Source organism: Pongo pygmaeus, chromosome 7, assembly GCF_028885625.2.
Source record: "Pongo pygmaeus isolate AG05252 chromosome 7, NHGRI_mPonPyg2-v2.0_pri, whole genome shotgun sequence".
In the NCBI taxonomy this organism is placed as follows: domain Eukaryota; kingdom Metazoa; phylum Chordata; class Mammalia; order Primates; family Hominidae; genus Pongo; species Pongo pygmaeus.
In genome coordinates, this window is record NC_072380.2 from 22,261,806 (window position 1) to 22,281,515 (window position 19,710).

The 19,710-nt window shown below is 51.3% G+C and overlaps 1 protein-coding gene across 3 annotated transcripts in view; it reads left to right on the forward strand.

Annotated features, from left to right (window-relative positions):
- Positions 1–19,710, forward strand: part of BMP1 (bone morphogenetic protein 1) — a 47,412-nt gene that overhangs the window by 15,965 nt on the left and 11,737 nt on the right. For all 3 annotated transcript variants that reach the window (XM_054498829.2, XM_054498828.2, XM_063668579.1), the window contains 7 exons: positions 11,045–11,147; positions 13,056–13,172; positions 13,443–13,588; positions 13,722–13,917; positions 14,543–14,668; positions 15,792–15,952; positions 16,350–16,530. In XM_054498829.2, the coding sequence (XP_054354804.1) occupies positions 11,045–11,147; positions 13,056–13,172; positions 13,443–13,588; positions 13,722–13,917; positions 14,543–14,668; positions 15,792–15,952; positions 16,350–16,530 (1,030 nt within the window). The remainder of the gene's footprint in view (positions 1–11,044; positions 11,148–13,055; positions 13,173–13,442; positions 13,589–13,721; positions 13,918–14,542; positions 14,669–15,791; positions 15,953–16,349; positions 16,531–19,710) is intronic.

Sequence of the window (19,710 nt, forward strand, 5' to 3'; positions counted from 1 at the left end):
CTGACAGGCTCTAGTCCTGGGAACAATTAAGGAATGATGCAGGTGCCTCCAGCAGGATGCTGCCTGGTGGGTCTCTCCTTCTCACCCATCCTTCCCCTTGCTCAGGCCAAGACCCTCCAGTCTGCTCTGTGGGCCTGGTTTTCTGTGTCTGGCTCTCCACTGGCACTCTATTCCTCCTCCCTCTACCTGTCACCTGCTATATCAGTTCTGATCCATAGAGAAAGCTCAGCTCCACCTTCTGTCTTACCTTGTGGGGAAGTACCCAGTTCTCATACTTGCTGCCATGTGGGGCTGGCTTCGGGCATACTATGGGATCGGGTCAGAGCTGTCTCCATCTTCACAGTCTAGCTCGGATGTGACCTCCTTCAGGAAGCCTTCCCTGCTCATTACTAATTGGTGGCAAGCAGGGTGGACACCGAGTGTGGGGAGGGCCCCCAAGCCTGTCCGGTCAGGTTTCCCACTGCATGGTTGATTAGCCCTGTTTGAATACCTAAGGTGATGAGAGGCTCACTACTTTTCAGAATAATTCATTCTGTTCTCTAGCCAGCTCTTTTTTTTTTTTTTTTTCTTGAGACAGAATCTCACTCTGTCACCCAAGCTGGAGTGCAGTGGCGCGATCTCAGCTCACTGCAACCTCTGCCTCCCAGGCTCAAGCGATACTCCCACCTCAGCTTCTGGAGTAGTTGGGACTGCAGATGTGCACCACCATGCCCAGCCAATTTTTTTTCTATTTTTGGTTGAGACAGGGTTTCGCCATGTTGCACAGGCTGGTCTCAAACTCCTGAGCTCAAGTGATCCTCCCGGCTCAGGCTTCCAAAGTGCTCAGATTACAGGTGTGAGCCACCGCATCTGGCCTGTAGCCAGCTCTTAATGTTACAACGTCTCTTCTTCTCCCTTAAGCCCCCCAATTGCTCCAGTACTTTCCTCAAGGGCAGTGCAGGATAGCTCACTCCCTTTTTTCCATGTCAGCCCTCCTAACGTGGGGAGACTACTCCCATCCCTTCTTAGATCCATTCACGGTCTTTTCACACAGACTCTGGACCTCTACACCAACCCCAGACCTTCTGTGTCCATACTTTTATTGCTCCCAAGAATGAGCTACAAGACTTTATTTTCCTTGATTGGGGCATGGTTCTTAATGTCATAGTGCAGCGTTGAGCTGGATTCAATTCTATTATTGATTGCATTGTTCATTTCGACATCTCAAGATCATTTTGAATCAGAATTTCACCATCCATCAGGTAGCCCTCCTTTTACCTCTGCCATGAGCTCCTTTGATAAGCATGTCTTCTAGGTCTTCATCCTGGCCTTTGATCAAAACATAGAACAGCACACAAACCAAAGAAGAACCAAAATTTCCCTCCAAATTGATGTTAATACATTAATCTAGGCTTTGAGCAGAGTTATTACACCAGTTATGATGCCACTTAAGGTTATTACTATCCAGCCACAGGTGACCACCAGTTGACCGGGATGTACGCTCCTTCTGAGACCATACCTTGGTCATCTTTCTATCGTTGGCCCAGGAAGTGTTTCATAAATGCTGAATACGTAAGATGTAGTGCCTTACCCAATTAAATCTACTATTCCACCAGTTGATAAAACCCCTTTTAAAAGGAAGACAAATGTGTTTGACCTGCCTTGTTTCCAGTGAACCCAAACTGGCTCCTAGTAATCAAGTATTTCTTTTCTAAATGGTCACAGACCATCTGTTTCACTGGGGATTGACGTTTGGCCCAGTGGTTTGCAATTCCCAGAATCCACTCCTTACTCTCCTCCCATCACACACACCCCTTTGAAGATTGGGAAAGCTTTTACTCTGAGTCCTGCAGATTACATATGCTGATCACATCTGCAAATTATTTGACTGTCTCCTCTGATGTCATTGATGAGCTTGGAGACAAAAACCAACGTAGAGAGGTGCCCACGGGCTCTCCTCCTTCTATGTTATTGAGCTTCTATTTCCTTTTCAAACAATGCTTATTTTCATTTGTTGTAATTTGAAAATGATTCTTATGTAGGACAGATTTTTATTGAGAGTTGAGTAATTCTGGCTTCTCTCTTGGTTGATATTCTACCATCTTCCCTTAAAAGTGAACCCATTCTTCCTTGTTCTGAATCTCACTTGAAAAATGGCAGTTCTGGCCAGTATATGGCCCATGCCTGTAATCCCAACACTTTGGGAAGCTGAGGCAGGAGGATCACTTGAGGCCAGGAGTTTGAGACAAGCCTGGCTAACATAGCGGAACTCCATCTGTACAAAAAATGTTAAAAATTAGCTGGGTATCTGGTGGGTGCTGGTAGTTCCAGCTACTCGGGAGGCTGAGGTGGGAGGATTGCTTGAGCCTGGGAGTTCAAGGTTGCAGTGAGCTGTGATTACGCCACTACACTCATGCCAGGGGGGCAGAGCAAGATCTTGTCTCAAAACAACAACAAAAAATTGCATTCCTTTTTTGCTGTTTTCTACCAGCTGTGCCCTGGCTTCCTTTGTTTCCCTCTAGAGTGTTCCCATTACTCCAGCCTTGGGAAATGTCACCAACCGATAATAATAGCAATAACTAACAATGATTGAACATATGATTGAGCAGGTATGTGTTAAATTATTATTATTATTATTATTATTATTATTATTATTGAGACATGTTTCATTCTTGTTGCCCAGGCTGGAGTGCAATGGCACGATCTCAGCTCACCGCAACCTCCTCAGCCTCCTGAGTAGCTGGGATTACAGGCATGTGCCACCACACCTGGCTACTTTTGTATTTTTAGTAGAGACAGGTTTCTCCATGTTGGTCAGGCTGGTCTCGAACTCCCAACCTCAGGTGATTCACCTGCCTCGGCTACCCAAAGTGCTGGGATTACAGACGTGAGCCACTGCACCCGGCCATGTTAAATTCTTTATGTGTGTTGTGTCCAACATTATCGTACAGCAACATTATGGGCCAGATGCTAACGTTATCCCTGTTTTGGATATGAGAAACCAGGCTCGGAAAAATTTAGTAACTTCTACAAAATTGGATTACGACAAAGAGTCGGTGATTGCAATACTATGTGTGTTCTAAAGCCCTGCTGCATTTCGACAATTACTTTAGTGCTCTTCAGAAAACCTGTGTGCCTACTATGTGCCCAGCACTGGGCCAGCTACCAGGGATGTACAGACGCACAAGACGGTCCCTGGCCCTGAGCAGCGGAGTCAGGTGGCACGCTACTTACCTTCCTGTCGGGGAGTTTTTGCAATCGGCAGGGGTATGGCATTGGGCTAGGATCAGCTTCCTTCCTTGTTCTTCCTGGCTGGCCTGGGCTAGCACTAGTCTCTCTAGTGGACACACATGGCCTTGTCCCAAAAGCATCTCTCTCTGCCTTGGGGCTGCTCCCACTGCAATTCCCAGAGGACTTCTGTCCTTTTTTCAGAAGCTTGCCTGGAGCTGCAGAAAGAGAAAAGGGCTAACTATAAAAATTCCAGATTAATCAACGCATGGTTGTAGAAGTACACGAAGTAAAAACTAGCCACAGTCCTGAATGAAATTGGAGAGTTGTAAGGGAAGCCAAGTGACACCCTGGGGACGTGAACATTGAAAGGGCCTGCAGAGCCTGGTGTAGTAGAATACTAACAGCCTCTCTATTGTTTAAGATCATGTACCACGGAAAGCATTAGGCACCTTACATGCCGGACCTCGCTATTCCCCATAACAGTTTTACGACCTAGGTACTATTATCCCTAGTGTACAGCCAATAGAATGGAGGCTTCAAGCGCTTGAGTAAATCTACCCAAGTTTACACAGGTAGTAGTGGTGAAATTGGCATTCGGTTCTAGGACTTTCTGACTCCAAAGTCTAAGGCCTTTCAAAGGTAAACCTGAAATAATGCCGCCTGCTTTAGTGAATGGACTTTGCCATCTATTTTGGCTGTGGAGAAGTTGTTTTTCATTTGCCTCCCAATTCTCAGCTTATTGCCAGAAATGTGAATGATAGGTAAATCTTGCCGTATACAATTGATTCTGCCTGTCATGGGTATGTCAAAGTAAAAGAGCCACCTGAAAAGCCTTCTTTTCAGATCCCCCAAGTCTACACTCATGTAATTAGCAGCTGGCGCAGAGAGGACTGACAGTGGTTCCCCAGCAACGAAGGAGAACCTTTATGAGGAGGAGAGGATTTTAAGAAGGGAATCGGCCGGGTGCGGTGACTCACGCCTGTAATCCCAGCACTTTGGGAGGTCGAGGCGGGTGGATCACTTGAGGTCAGGGGTTTGAGACCAGCCTGGCCAACATGGTGAAACCCTGTTTCTACTAAAAATACAAAAATTAGCTGGGCTTAGTGGTGCATGCCTGTAGTCCCAGCTACTCGGGAGGCTGAGGCAGGAGAATCACTCGCTCAAACCCAGGAGGTGGAGGTTGCAGTGAGCCAAGATCGTGCCACTGCATTCCAGCCTGGCCAACAGAGTAAGACTCAGTCTCAAAAAAGGAAAAAAAAAAAAAAAAAAAAAAAGAGGGAATCGTGGTCAGCGGATCAAACATTTGCAGAGGAGCCAAGAAGATAAGAACTTTTGGAGCTGGCAATATACGCCCTCATTCCCATCCCTGCCTCCTGATATGCTACCTGTTCTTCAAGGTCCAACCCAAATTCTTTTTTTTTTTTTTGAGACTGAGTCTCACTCTGTCGCCCAAGCTGGAGTGCAGTGGCACGATCTCAGCTCACCTCGACCTCTGCCCCCTGGGTTCAAGCAATTCTTCTGCCTCAGCCTCCCAAGTAGCTGGGATCACAGGCACCTGCCATCGCCCCTGGCTAATTTTTGTATTTTTTAGCAGAGACAGGGTTTCACCATCTTTCTTTTTTTTTTGAGACGAAGTCTTGCTCTTGTCCCCCAGGCTGGAAATGCAATGACACGATCTTGGCTCAATGTAACCTCCGCCTCCCGGGTTCAAGCGATTCTCCTGCCTCAGCCTCCCGAGTAGCTGGGATTACAGGCGCCTGCCACCACGCCCAGCTAATTTTTGTATTTTTAGTAGAGACAGGGTGACACCATGTTGGCCAGGCTGGTCTCAGACTCCTGACCTCAGGTGATCCGCCAGCCTGGGCCTCCCAAAGTGCTGGGATTACAGGCGTGAGCCACCACGCCCGGCCCAACCCAAATTCTTAATGCCTTCCCCGACTTCCACATCCCCAGCCAGGCCAAAGGGATCCCTCCCTTCTCTGCAAAGCCTGTGCTGGATCCTACCCTAAGTTCCTGCTTCTTGAAGGGTGTGGGGCTCTGAGGATGAAGGGAAAATGGACACTTGTCCTTAGCACAGCTGCTGAGCAGAATTGCTTGGCAGGCCCAGGGAGGCCATGTGGAAGATTGGTGGAGGGTGTAACTTTAAGAGCCAGAGTGCCTGAGTTTGACTCACAGCTGTGCCATGTCCTGGCTGTGTGGTCTTGGGGAAGTTGCTTAACCTCTCTGTGCCTTTGTTTCCCCATCTATCTATATATATATTTTTTGAGATGGAGTCTCACTCTGTGCCCAGGCTGGAGTGCAGTGGCGTGATCTCGGCCTACTGCAACCTCTCCCTCTGGGTTCAAGCAATTCTTCTGCCTCAGCCCCCCAAGTAGCTGGGACTATAGGCACGTGCCACCATGCCTGGCTAATTTTTGTATTTTTAGTAGAGACAGGGTTTCGCCATGTTGGCCAGTCTGGTCTCGAACTCCTGACCTCAGGTGATCCTGCCTTAGTCTCCCTAAGTGCTGGGATTACAGGCGTGAGCCCCCGTGCCCGGCCTGTTTCCCCAACTGTAAAATCAGCCTGGCAATAGTACCTACCACAAGAGGGGTACTATCAAGTTTGATCTGCTAACCATGATTCCCTTCTTAAAACCATCTCCTCCTCATAAAGGTATGAGGATTAAACATTAATATACATAAAGTCCCTGGAGTAGTACCTATCACATAGTGAGAACCCAACCAATGTTAACTGCTGCTATCTTTCCTATATTCCTAATCTTTTAATTTTATTTAATTATTTTATTTTATTTTATTTTTTAGAGACAGACTCTTACTCTGTTGCCCAGGCTGGAGTGCAGCTCACTGCAACCTCTGCATCTCGGGTTCAAGTGAGTCTCGTGCCTCAGCCTCCCAAGTAACCGGGACTACTGGCACGTGCCACCACACCCGGCTAATTTTTATATTTTTAATAAAGATGGGATTTTGCCATGTTGGCCAGGCTAGTCTCAAACTCCTGACCTCAGGTGATCTGCCCGCCTGGGCCTCCCAAAGTGTTGGGATTACAGGCGTGAGCCACCGTGCCCAGGCCAGCCCCTAATCTTTTATTTATTTTAATTAATTAATTTATTTATTTATTTTGAGATGGAGTCTCACTCTGTTGCCCAGGCTGGAGTGCAGTGGCATGATCTTGGCTCCCTGCAAGCTCCGCCTCCCGGGTTCAGCCATTCTCCTGCCTCAGCCTCCTCAGTAGCTGGGGCTACAGGTGCCCGTCACCACGCCCGGCTAATTTTTTTTTTTTTATATTTTTAGTAGAGACAGGGTTTCACCGTGTTAGCCAGGATGGTCTCGATCTCCTGCCCTCGTGATCCGCCCACCTCAGCCTCCTAAAGTGCTGGGATTACAGGTGTGAGCCACCGTGCCCGGCCCCCAGCCCCTAATCTTTTTAAATGAGGAAAGCTTGGTCCCTTTCCCCAGAGATGCTATTTCTCTCTAATTCCAGGATTCTAGGCTGAACCATTCCAAATACCAAAAAATCTTAAGCAAACTTCATTCTACTAGCAAAGTTAACTTTTATTGAGTGCTTACTGTGTGTTGGGCACTTGTAAATTTTACACATATATGAATTGAACTCCCCTAAGTCTTGGGAGGCAGATAGTATCATCATTACCCTCTTATAAATGAGGACACGGAGGCACAGAGGAACTGGTTGATGGGCCTAAAGGTCATGCAGCAAGGTCAGATTGAAGCCAGACAGTGAGTCACCAAGGAGCAACATGTTTAACTGGCACTCTGTGGCCAGGAGAGAGGTGTCCTATTACTTCTCCCCTGCCAGCATGCAGCAAGCATGAGGAGTATTTCCTATATTTGGGGTGCACCATTAGACTCTGTACCCCACATCTCATTGAATCCTCCCAACTCCCCAGTGGAGCCATTATGATCATTTCCAGTTTTGGTTTGTTTTTTGTTTTTTTTTTCTGAGACAGCGTTGCTCTGTTGCCCAGTGGTGTGATCATGGCTTATTCCAGCCTGGACCTCCCTGGCTCAAGTGATCCTCCCACCTCCACCTCCTGAGTAGCTGGGACCACTGGCATGCGTCATCATGCCCGGAAAATTTTAAAATTTTTTTGTAGAGATTGGGGTCTCACTGTGTTGCTCAGGCTGGTCTCAAACTCCTGAGCTCAAGCGATCCTTCCGCCTCAGTCACCCGAAGTGCTGGGATTACGGGCATGAGCCACCGCACCCGGCCCCTTCTCAATTTCAGACAAAAACACTGAGCCTTAAGGAAGCCGAGCCACAGGCCCAAGTCACCAGCCCGGAAGCGGTGGGGCTGGCCAGGTTTTCTCTGGCAAAGGGCATTGCCCCTGCCACCAGAGCACAGCTGTTTCCACACGACAGAAGCCAGTACAACTCTTAATTTGACACCTCCGGTCTCAGTATAGCCATCACTGGGCCTCTGTAAGATGCCTCTCTTGGCCAATGCGGGTTTCTTCCTCCTGAGCGATGTGACCTCTGGTTCCTCCTGCTTCTTTGGAGGTCTCTGGTGGGCCCTCTGGGGTTCTGCTGGCTGGGCGTGGTTTCTTCCTCAGCAGCTGTGACATCATCCTCCCCAGACAGAGCCAAGGCTGCTTCTAAGGATGAAGGAAAGCGGGCGCTTGTCCTCAGCACAGCTGCTGAGCAGAACTGCTTGGCAGGCCCAAGGAGGCCACGTGGAGGAGTGGTGGAGGGTGTGAGTCAGGAGCCAGAGCGCCCTCACTCGGCCCTCTGCATCCTTCTTCCACCCAGCAACTCTTGTTTTTGTTGTTTGTTAGATATACAAATAACATATGCACACAGTAAACTTTTTGAATAATCTAGAAATGCATAAAATAACAAGTGAATTTTCTCCCTTTGACCCTCCTCCAGATCCCACTCCTAAGAGGTGACTAAGCATTGGTAACACTTTCTGGTGTCTCCTTCCAGACCCTTCTAGGTATATATGTGCATGTAAGCATGTATGTATGTATGTATATATATATATACAAGACAAAAAGGAATTGTATGCACACGTATATGGTCCTTTGCAACATACCTTGCACTCAGCAATGAATTGTGGTCGCCGTTCCATGCCAGCACTCAGTCATTTTTATGGCTACTTAGAATATTATTGTCTTGATTTCTCTCAATTTAATTATTCAGTTGCCCCCTGCAGGTCTCTATTGATGGAGATATATATATATCCATCATATATATATATATACACACACACACACACACACACACATATACACATATACATATATATCTTATATATTATATAATATATATTATGTACATATAATAAAACCAAATTTCCATTCAGTAAGCCAGTGCAATCCTGGCTCACTGAAGCCTCAGCCTCTTAGGCTCAGGTAATCCTGCCACTTCAGCCTTCCTAGTATCTGGAACTACAGACACATGCCACCATAGCTGGCTAATTTTTTAATTTTTCTAGAGATGGGGGTCTCACTATGTTGCCCAGGCTGGTCTCAAACTACTGGACTCAAGCAATCCCCTTGCCTCAGCCTCCCAAAGTGCTCAGTTACAGGTGTGAGCTACCATGCCTGTTCCACATTTGGTAATGAGACGCCATCTATTCCCTCACAAGAGCTAGAATGGACTTGCATCTTCAGAGTTTCAAAATGCCAGGACTTATAATAGTAACAATAACTTTTGATGATGATAATAAAACCAAGAGTAATATATAGTGTGCTTTTCTTTATTTTATTTTATATGTTTTTTGAGACAGAGTCTTCCTCTGTCGCCCAGGCTGGGGTGCAGTGGCATGATCTAGGCTCACTGCAACCTCTGCCTCTCAGGTTCAAGCGATTCTCCTGCCTCAGCCTCCTGAGTAGCTAGGATTACAGGTGCCCACCATCACACCTGGCTAATTTTTTTTGTATTTTTAGTAGAGATGAGGTTTCACCATGTTGGCCAGGCTGGTCTTGAACGCCTGACCTTAAGTGATCCACCTGCCTTGGCCTCCCAATGTGTTGGGATTACAGGAGTGAACTACCGCACTTGGCCTATAGTGTGCTTTTCAAAAACATGATCTTACTCAATTATATCACAGAATATCACAATTAATAAAAGCCCCCCAAATAAATATAGTTAAACTCATGTATGAATTTTTAAAAAGAATAGAAGAAAAAGGATGGGCTGTGGAGCTAAGCTGAGTAAGGAGAGAGAGTAGATGGGGGTGACCGGCAGTGGCATTGCCCTGGGTGCAGTGGGTTGAAGGTTGCAGTGATGAGAACTGATGGAAAGGCTGGGAACTGAATGGAGAGTGGGGCCCTTGAAACTGAGATTATGGAGGGGCAGACAATTCTCGATGAAGCTGGCCTGCATGGTGTGACATGTTGGTGTGTGGCCGGGAAGGTATAGAGAGGTGGAGAGAGGAGGTCGCAGAACTGAGCGGCCAAGAAGTGGGAAGGGTCCTCTAGGCGGATATTGGAATCACCAGGTATTCTGATAGGGCCCATGTCAGAGTGACCAGGAGCCAGGAGCTCCTCCCCGACTAGCGTTGATGCTGGCTACAGACAGCAACTGCCAGTGCCCACCTTGGAATCTTTTTCGTCCTGGCCTCCACTCTGCCTCTAACTCTCCAAGAAGGTACAAGGGAGGCAGACTGTCCCCTTCTCTAGCGGAGAACCCAGCTCTCCCAGAGCGGGAGACCCCTGAAACCATCGAGTGTCCGCTGCACTGGCCTCGCAGGTCACGGTGAACACATCCCTGGAATCCCTACTTGTTGGAACTCTGAATACACGGCAGGCTTTGGGCCCACTCTGGGACCTACCGAGGAAGTGGTTTCCCCCCGGAAGTGGAGGGAAACCATTAAACTCTCTACCTGTTAAAATGCCCACCTGCTAAGGAGGGTTGGTACTTACCAAGATGTAACATTCCTCCAGTAGCGAGCGAGCGTTTCCTGAGCTCGGAGCCTGAAATGAGGTGCTCAGGACAGACAGTGCCTGTGCCTTAGAAGTGTGATGTCAGGGTAGGGACTCTTCTCCCTATTGCACTCAGGACATAGCAGAGGCTCAGAAGTTGCGTGGTTTGCTTGATGACTCACAGCAGGAAATGCAGAGTGGAGATTCACACCCAGGCTGTTGTGACTGGGGTCTGAGCTTTCTCATGCATATGTCTTATCCCTCCCTAAGCCTGGAGCTTCTTGAGGACAGGGACGGATTCAGATCTGCTGTCATTTCAGCAGTTAGTGTGTCCCCCTGCCCAGAATCAGCACTCAATAAATGATGATGGGGCCGGGCGCAGTGACGCCCTCCTGTAATCCCAGCACTTTGGGAGGCTCAGGTCGGAGGATGGCTTGAGCCTGGGAGGTGGAAGCTGCAGTGAGCTGTGATTGTACCATTACACTCCAGCCTGGGTGACAAAGCAAGACCCTGACTCAAAAAAAAAAAAGTGATGACTGGTGACTCAGCCCTTCTTACCCCTTGCCTCTCCTCTTGGGACCCTTTGTCCCTACTTCAGACCCCCCAGTGCCTTCATGCAGCCCTTGGCCCTTCCTACCACTGTAGAGACCAGTTCCTCTTGAAGGTATTGTGGGTTGTGTTATCTAATTGACTATAAAGAGAGCTGGAGCCAGGGGTTCTACCCAAAGTGACGGCTCCTTCTCCTCCTGGGCCTTCTGGGAAGAAAGCTGACCATACGCAGACAACTGTGGAGGAGGGGCGGTTCTGTGCCAGGAGCTCCTTTTCGGAGCCCCTTAACTCTCACCCAGGGGGACCTGCCTCGCGTAAGGCGGGCGGTGGTCATCATGGGGCCGGCAGAGGGCCGGTGCAATGTTCGGGACAGCTTAACCCTCTTCCCTGTTGCCCTAGATCATCCTGAACTTCACGTCCCTGGACCTGTACCGCAGCCGCCTGTGCTGGTACGACTACGTGGAGGTCCGAGATGGCTTCTGGAGGAAGGCGCCCCTCCGAGGTAACGGCACCAGCCACCCCCTGCCCCCTCCATGCTGATTCCCTCTCTGAACCACCCTCATCACACTCTTCATCCCCCTCCAGGGTCCAACACTGACTGGTCAGGGATGACATCCTGGTGTGGGAGCCAGGAGTCCTGGTATCATTAGTCCCAGATAGCTGCATTACTCACTTGCTGCGTGACTTTAGGCAAGTCCTGTCCTCGATCTGGACTTCAGAGTCCCCACTGCAGGCTTCTGGGCCTCTCTGTGAAGTCGGCTGTCACTCTACGGGTACAAGGAGTCTCTCTCTCTCAGAGAGACAGACAGGCTGTTCTGCGCATCCCCATGGCCCCAGGCTCTCTTCCTCATCTGGGCACTTTCAGAGGCTCCACTATTTTTTTCTGTCTGCCCTTCTGGTTTTTGAGTGCCCACAGTGCAGCCTGGCTCAAAAGAGAGTCATCATAACCTGCCAGCCCATCTCCTAACTCACTGCTGAGGGCTGCACACTGGGCGCCGTGGCCCGACCTTGTTTGCATAAGATACTTTGTCCCGAGGAGGGTAGGGGGTAGGAGGTGAGTCAGTGGGAGTAAGTGGGTCAGAAGAACAGAACAGAAGGTGCTTTAATGAACCTAGAATTAGGGCAAAGGGAGGCAGGTGATCCTAGAGGGTATTTGCAGCAAGCCCGAGGAGCTGTGTGAATCTCCTCCTAGCTGGACATGATGGTTAAGGAGCTCAGGACCACTCTTTGGCAACAGAACCTCTTCTCCTCAGCCTATGCCTAAAACAGCCAGACGGATCTTGCTAACCTCTATTTTCCCCCCAGTTTCCGATATTTAAATATTTCTTTTTGGTCACTCAAAGCAGCTGTCCTTACAACACTTCCTCTCGCAGACGTGTTAGTGTTTTTCCAAGATGGGAGTTTCTTTTTCATAACTTACATTCCTGGGCCAGCACCCTCTGTCCCTTGCTGAATGTTGGGAAACACCGGCCTTATTAGGAACACACAACTCATTCCTAGTTGATTCTTGACTACAAAGAATTCCACAGATGGCCGACCTCATTCACTTTTGTTGATTCTTACTCATTTTTATTTCAAAGTGGACATTTTGTGACCTAGTCCCCAGATTCTGTGATTTATTTAGGGTCCTGGGGCATCCCTTGCATTTGACCAAATAAAAACATGTCTGTGAGGGCAGTTTGTAATGTGTAAAGAAAGCCATGTTTATTTCTGATTATATTTCTGATTTTATTTCTTATTTGGTCTCTTCTTTGCATAGAGACCAAATAAGAAAAGGTAAATAATGATGGTAATGTGCTCTTTAGAAAGGTAAATAGAACACATATATAGCTGGACATTATAAAGATCTTCCTTGGCCAGGCACGGTGGCTCACACCTGAAATCCCAGCACTCCGGGAGGCCAAGGTGGGTGGATCACCTGAGGTCAGGAGTTCGAGACCAGCCTGGCCAACATGGCAAAACGTCATCTCTACTAAAAATATGAAAATTAGCTGGGTGTGGTGGCAGATGCCTGTAGCCCCAGCTACTTGGGAGGCTGAGGCAGGAGAATTGCTTGAACCCAGGAGGCAGAGGTTGCAGTGAGCCGAGATCGCGCCACTGCACTCCAGCCTGGGTGACAGAGCGAGACTCCATCTCAAAAAAATAAAATAAGATAAAATGAAAAATAAAGATCTACCTTTCCTCCTAGAAATAGACTCATATCCTATCCCTCAAGTGGTCTCTGGCTCTCCAAAGCCAAGTTGGACCTTGGACCAGACAGAAGCCAACCGGAGGGTGTACAGTCTTGGGAATGTGTGATGTAGGGTGGCCACAGATCAGGGCCCAAGCACCCAAGCCTCCTGAAGAGGTGGGGCCTCTATCGGGGGTGTCCTCAGGGTTCACCACTCTTCCATCCACACTGTCTGTGCAGGCCGCTTCTGTGGGTCCAAACTCCCTGAGCCTATCGTCTCCACTGACAGCCGCCTCTGGGTTGAATTCCGCAGCAGCAGCAATTGGGTTGGAAAGGGCTTCTTTGCAGTCTACGAAGGTACTGAGGAAGGCGGCGGGCGGGAGGAGTCAGACAGGAGGTCTCTGGGCATCGTAGAACAACTCCCTCCTGGCATCTGAGGGGCAAGATTGTGGGTTCCCAAGGGAAGAAGCAGAGAGAATGATGGGATTACCTGGGACTGGGGGTTTGGTGGGGAAGTGAAAAGCTGGGGGACATGGGAGGGACTGGAGGAGTGGAGAAAAGAGCTCCCTAGCGGGGCAGAGCATGCTGACTCACCACCCCTTCCCACCCCATCCTGTGTCCCCACAGCCATCTGCGGGGGTGATGTGAAAAAGGACTATGGCCACATTCAATCGCCCAACTACCCAGACGATTACCGGCCCAGCAAAGTCTGCATCTGGCGGATCCAGGTGTCTGAGGGCTTCCACGTGGGCCTCACATTCCAGTCCTTTGAGGTAGGTCAGCGGCCCTGTGATCTGACATTTGAATCCTGCAGTCGCTCCCTGGGACAGCTGCCTGTCTTTGGGCTCCCAGGGGTGGGTCTCTGGCAGCCAGAGCCCCTTCCACTGATAAAGCCTCAACCCCTAGATTGAGCGCCACGACAGCTGTGCCTATGACTATCTGGAGGTGCGCGACGGGCACAGTGAGAGCAGCACCCTCATCGGGCGCTACTGTGGCTACGAGAAGCCTGATGACATCAAGAGCACATCCAGCCGCCTCTGGCTCAAGTTCGTCTCTGATGGGTCCATTAACAAAGCGGGCTTTGCCGTCAACTTTTTCAAAGGTGCCTTCTCTCTTACTCTCCCCTGCCCCAAGGTGCCTCCTAACCTTCATTCCTTCTTCACTCACTCATTCAACACGGAGACTCCAGGAGGCATATGGATGCCAGTGAGACCCCAGGGTTGTGCCCTTAAGGAGCTCTGGGCTAGCTGGGGAGAAGAGGTTCCCCAGTGTGGATTAGAGGCAGGACCTGCTGTATGATTCAGGGAGGAAAAAAGGCAGTTGGAGGTTTTTTTTTCACCTGTGTGACCTTGGGCAGGATATTCTCCCTGAACCTCAGTTTCTCATCTGTAAAATGGGCACAGTAACAGTCCCTCCGCCACAAGCTTCACATGAGGATTGAAGGAGAAATGGAAGAGGGTTCCTTAGTCAGGGAACAGCACATGAGAGACACCAGCCCAGTCCGTGTCTCCGAAGGAAGGCTCTGTGGGGTTCCAGCCATCGGGGAGCTGGGTGGGTCTTGGGGCTGAGTGGACAAGTGAGGCTCACGGCCAACTTCTTCCCTTGAGTGGGGGTGAGGGGTAGTCATAAGAAGCATGAGGGACCCTGGACTTGACCCCCAAGCAGAGGTGGGAAGAAGGACCAGGCCCCTTCCTGGAGTCTGTGACACCCTTTCCTTCCCACCACAGAGGTGGACGAGTGCTCTCGGCCCAACCGCGGGGGCTGTGAGCAGCGGTGCCTCAACACCCTGGGCAGCTACAAGTGCAGCTGTGACCCTGGGTACGAGCTGGCCCCAGACAAGCGCCGCTGTGAGGGTGAGTGCCCCCAGACTGCCTCCGACCCTGTTCTTTCCCTGGCACCAGACCACCTGCCCAGAATTTTTTTTTTTTTTTTTTTTTTTTTTTTTTTTTTTTTTTTTTTAGACGGGCTCTTGCTCTGTCACCCAGGCTGGAAGTACAGTGGCTCAATCTTAGCTCACCACAGCCTCTCATTCCTGGGCTCAAGCAATCCTCCCACCTCAGCCTCCCAAGTAGCTGGGACTGCAGGTGCACGCCACCTTGCCCGGCTAATTTTAAAAATTTTTTTGTAGAGATGAGGTCTTATTTTGTTGCCGAGGCTGGTCTCAAACTCCTGGCCTCAAGTGCTCCTCCTGCCTCAGCCTCCCAAAGTGCTGGGATCACAGGCTTGAGTCTCTGCCAAGATTTCTTATGCCCTTGGACAGACCCCTTCTTGGAAAAGCTAGACGGATACCCCAACACTCTTTTCATAGCTTGTGGATAAGAAACACATGTCACATTGCAACTCCGAGAACACACTGTCCCCCCGTAGGCTGCATTCTGGCTTTGGGTTTGTTTTGTTTTTTCATTCTTGGGGTGTTTTGGGGGTTTTTTTTGTAAATGACCATCTTGACTTGCTAACTGATATCACCACCCACCAGGGTGTTATGATCTACAGGTTGGGAAACCCCTGTTGTGGGACAGGCACTGTTTCCGCCCCTCCACGCATGATCCCGAGATGCTGGGGACAGCACTCCAAAGCGAATGGCTCCAGCTTACTAGGCCAATCTTGCCGTGCCCCTGAGCTGCTCCCTTTCCTACACCTCCCAGGACCGCCCCTCCCTGAACTGCTTTCCCTGAGCCCCTTATTCCCCTTCACTCCCTCTTGGTGGATCCTTGGCCTGTTCATTGGCAGAGAAGATAGAAATGGCCACACTTATGACCCCTTAGCTCCCCCACTCCTCCCTACAGGCTCACCCCTGAAGACACCCAGGCCACCCTGCCTCCTCCCGTCTGCCCCAGAGGGACCAGACACAGGTCCCTGAGCCTTGGGGAGTCCACAGGCTCCCCATCTTCTCCTTACTGCATCCCAGCCCACATCTCAGCCCTTCCCCATGGCAGGGGCTCCCCGTAGATGATGCCACCTTCCTTGTCCCCGCAGCTGCCTGTGGCGGATTCCTCACCAAGCTCAACGGCTCCATCACCAGCCCGGGCTGGCCCAAGGAGTACCCCCCCAACAAGAACTGCATCTGGCAGCTGGTGGCCCCCACCCAGTACCGCATCTCCCTGCAGTTTGACTTCTTCGAGACAGAGGGCAATGACGTAAGTGCCCACCGGGAGCTGAGGTGGGGCAGGAAGCTGTGAGGCGTGGGCATTCAGCTCAGTGCCTGCTTCCTGTCCTCCAAGAGGGGGCCCGGCAGAAACACTCTGCGAATGCCGAGGAGAGACTGCTCCCAGCTCAGGAAGCACAGGAGGCCCAGCAGGGAGGCCCAAAGGGGGCGGGGGGACATGTAGCAAGTGGGAGGAAGGACATTGAGTTAGGGAGGTGTGTGGAGCAAGGGAAGGCTTAGGGCTGGCTTGGGGAGCACAGGAGGATCCAGTGAGGGGGCGTAGCTAAGTCAAGGCTAAAGGATACGTAGAACAGAGAGGTTCCCGAGGGAAGGAGTAGTCAAAAGAGGCTTCCTGGAGGAGGCGGGCCTGGAGCTGGGCTTCCCTGCAGGTATGCAAGTACGACTTCGTGGAGGTGCGCAGTGGACTCACAGCCGACTCCAAGCTGCATGGCAAGTTCTGTGGTTCTGAGAAGCCCGAGGTCATCACCTCCCAGTACAACAACATGCGCGTGGAGTTCAAGTCCGACAACACCGTGTCTAAAAAGGGCTTCAAGGCCCACTTCTTCTCAGGTATCCCTGGACTGCCCAGCTCCTAGCCCCGCCTCTCCTTGGAGAACAGGGCTCCCTTTCTCCCTGCCCCTGCACCCCCGTACTCCCCAGCCCTCCCTGGTGCCAGGCAGGCAGAGTCTGCCCCCTGCTCCCCACCACTTCACTCTCCCATCAAGCCAGCCCTTCCAGTATCCAAATCCCATTATTTCTGAGCCCTCAGGACTGTAATGACTAGGGCCTGAGGATAGGCAGAACATAAGCATTCAGAAGTCAGCACCCAGAAGTGAAGAAGGGGGTATTCCAGGTGTCAGGAGCTGTGCAAGCCAAGGCCTGGGAGAGGGCAGGTCTTAGGAACAGGCAGTTCAAGAACGTGGGTGGATGGAGGAGAGACAGGTGTTTGCCTTGGACTGTGTGGAGCAGAGTCTCTGGCAGTGGCGGACTTCTGATCAGACCCTGCACACGCCAAATAGGTTCACACTGAGGCCTTCAGAAAGATGAGTCGTGGCCGGGCGCGGTGGCTCATGCCTATAATCCCAGCACTCAGGAAGGCCGAGGCAGGAGGATCACTTGAGTCCAGGAGTTCAAGACCAACCTAGACAACATAGCGAGACCCCATCTCTATAAAAAAGTTTAAAATTAGCAGGGTGTAGTCGTGTGTGCCTGTAGTCTCAACTACTTAGGAAGCTGAGGTAGGAGGATTGCTTGAGCCCAGGAGTTTGAGGCTGCAGTGAACGATGATCTCGTCACTCATTCCAGACCCTGTTTCTAAAAATTTTTTTAAAAAGGAGAAAGATGAGTCACCTGCTTCCTTCAATACCAAAGCCTTGGGGCTCCCCTGAGCCGGTGGGTGGGAACTCAGATCCAATTAGCACATTGCTGATTGACAGCTGCCCCACTAAGGCCTGGGCTCCAGTCCCTTGGCCTCATTTGAGCCTTTGATGGCCCCATCTTCGGGTGGTCTCAATGGTGATCAGCAGCCCCTGGCCCAGCCTCTCTGAGCTGATCCTCCGGGTCCAGGAGATCTCCCCTTCTTTGTGAATCACTCAGCCCTTCACCCTGGGGTGAGGCTGTAAGGTAGCTGGTGGTCTCCAGAGGTAACAGGACCCAGGCCCATGCAGTGAAGGGCAGGAGTGGAGTTGAGCAGGGGAGACAGGGAGGCCAGGGTCTGGCTGGAGCAGGCCCATGGATCCTCACTCCCGGCCTGCCTGCTAGGCCGAACAGGGGATAGGCAGGAAGGCAGGATGCCCACGGCCGAGTCCATGCTGCCTTCCTTCTCCCCTCCTTCGCCCAGGGTCCTGCATCCTCAAGCCCCCTCTGTGGCTGCCCTGCACCCCTGCCTGACCCCCGGATGCCATGCACCTGCCCCTGCACTGGCTCCCTGCTTGGCACTGCCAGCCACCCTGCTCTGCTTACAGTGGCCCATTGACCTCCTGCCCCCAACCCCCGCTTGCTGAGACCCTCCCCATGCCAGGCCAATTTCTTCCTTCCCTGTGCCCACCTGGGACTCCTAAGAGGTGCTCACCAGAGGGTTGAGAGGATGTAACACCCACTCGGGGCAGGCTCTGCCCCGGGAAACCATTACCTGCTTACTCCTGTCTCTTCCTGCCCTTCTGTTGCTCCAGTCTTGGAGGGGGCAGGGGACCGACACTCACATCTGTCAGGCCTGGAGTTACTGCTCTGCCCCCACGCCCTGGTCGACACTGTGCCTGCCCCACCCTCAGCCCTGCACAGAGACACACATGCCCACACGCACACACATGTGCACACACATTGCCCCATCGCACAAGAAACCTGCAGAGGACCCCCACTGGGGGCATCGAGGCTCAGCCCTCAGGGCCCAGGGCATCTGACTCTGGCCCCCCAGGAGGGGGGCTCTTTGGACTTTGGGACACCCACCGAGGAGACCCTAAGCCAAGAAGGAGAAGAAAGAGCCTGAAGACCTTCAGTCTGACCCCTGCCACCTTCCGGGGCATTTGGGCACTGTAGGGTGAGTGCCATCTCCTTGCCTGGGCCCATGCCCATCTCCTCCACCCCACCCCCCTGCAACCTGCTCCCCCCAGCTCCCAGGTGAGGCTGCCCACTCCTGCCTCGGACACTGAAGCAGCCTTTCTCAGGACTCACTTTCCCCCACTCATTCATCCAGCCATTCACTTACCCGTTCACTCACATTTGGCAGGTGTAATTTTACCCCTGCTGTGTACCAGGTACTGGACTAGGTTTCTAGGGCACAAATGTGAGGAAGGGGTGGAGCGAAGGCTTTGCTCAGTCCGTAAGCTGGGCCCCCCAAAGCTTCTAGCACAGTTACTGAAGACATTGTCCTCAGTGAACCCCAGGATGGCTCACAGGGTGCCCTTCACGCCCACATTTTCTGCAGGGCTGATTGAAAGGCAGCTCATGGAGGGCTCTCGATCAGGCCCCCTCTGATGTGTTAACTGAACAAGAACCCTTGGAAAAGACTTGGGGACTCCACCTCTTGACCTGGTTCCCTTGGCCCCTGGGGGTCTAACCTACCTGATCCTAGGTTGGAGAAGCAGGGCCTTCTGGAAGCCCATGTTCCAGCCCTTGGGCCCCCGTCCTGATGGGGATCAGGAATTGGCCCCCTTGCACAGACCCCCACCTGGCCAGCTCAATGCCAGCAGATATCTTTCTACCTCATGGTTCATCTCTGGAATTCTGGGGGTCCACTGGATCCCTCATCTTCCCTGGATATGCCTGCTTCTATGCCAGGCACACCATCCCCCAAGTGACCACAGACAGACCTGAGTGTATGTGGCTGTGGCACACACACCCCTGTGACCATGTGCACTTCTGTGCATTGGGGCACAGATTGTGTGTTCATCGTGTGAGTGCATGTGTGGGTCTGTGACACGTGGCAGTTGCTCCTCCGTGAGCCATCTGCTAATGAGCTACATCTCTGCCTTTACGCGTGACTTTGTATCCGTGTCTAGGTGTCCATGCGCCTGTGTGTGCAGATGTGTCCTGTCCCTGGGTGTGTCTGTGCCTGTGTGTGCGTTGATATCTGTGCCTGCCTCTTCACACATAGGTGGGAATGCAGAGCGTGTATTCTTTGTATGCACCTGTACCCAGGCTGGGCGGGGAAGTGAGGATGCGTATGTAGTTGGCTGTGTCTGTATCTGCATTTGCATGGTGTATTGGAGATTGGAGCTGTGTGTCTGTGCGTGTGTGGGTAGTGTGTACCGT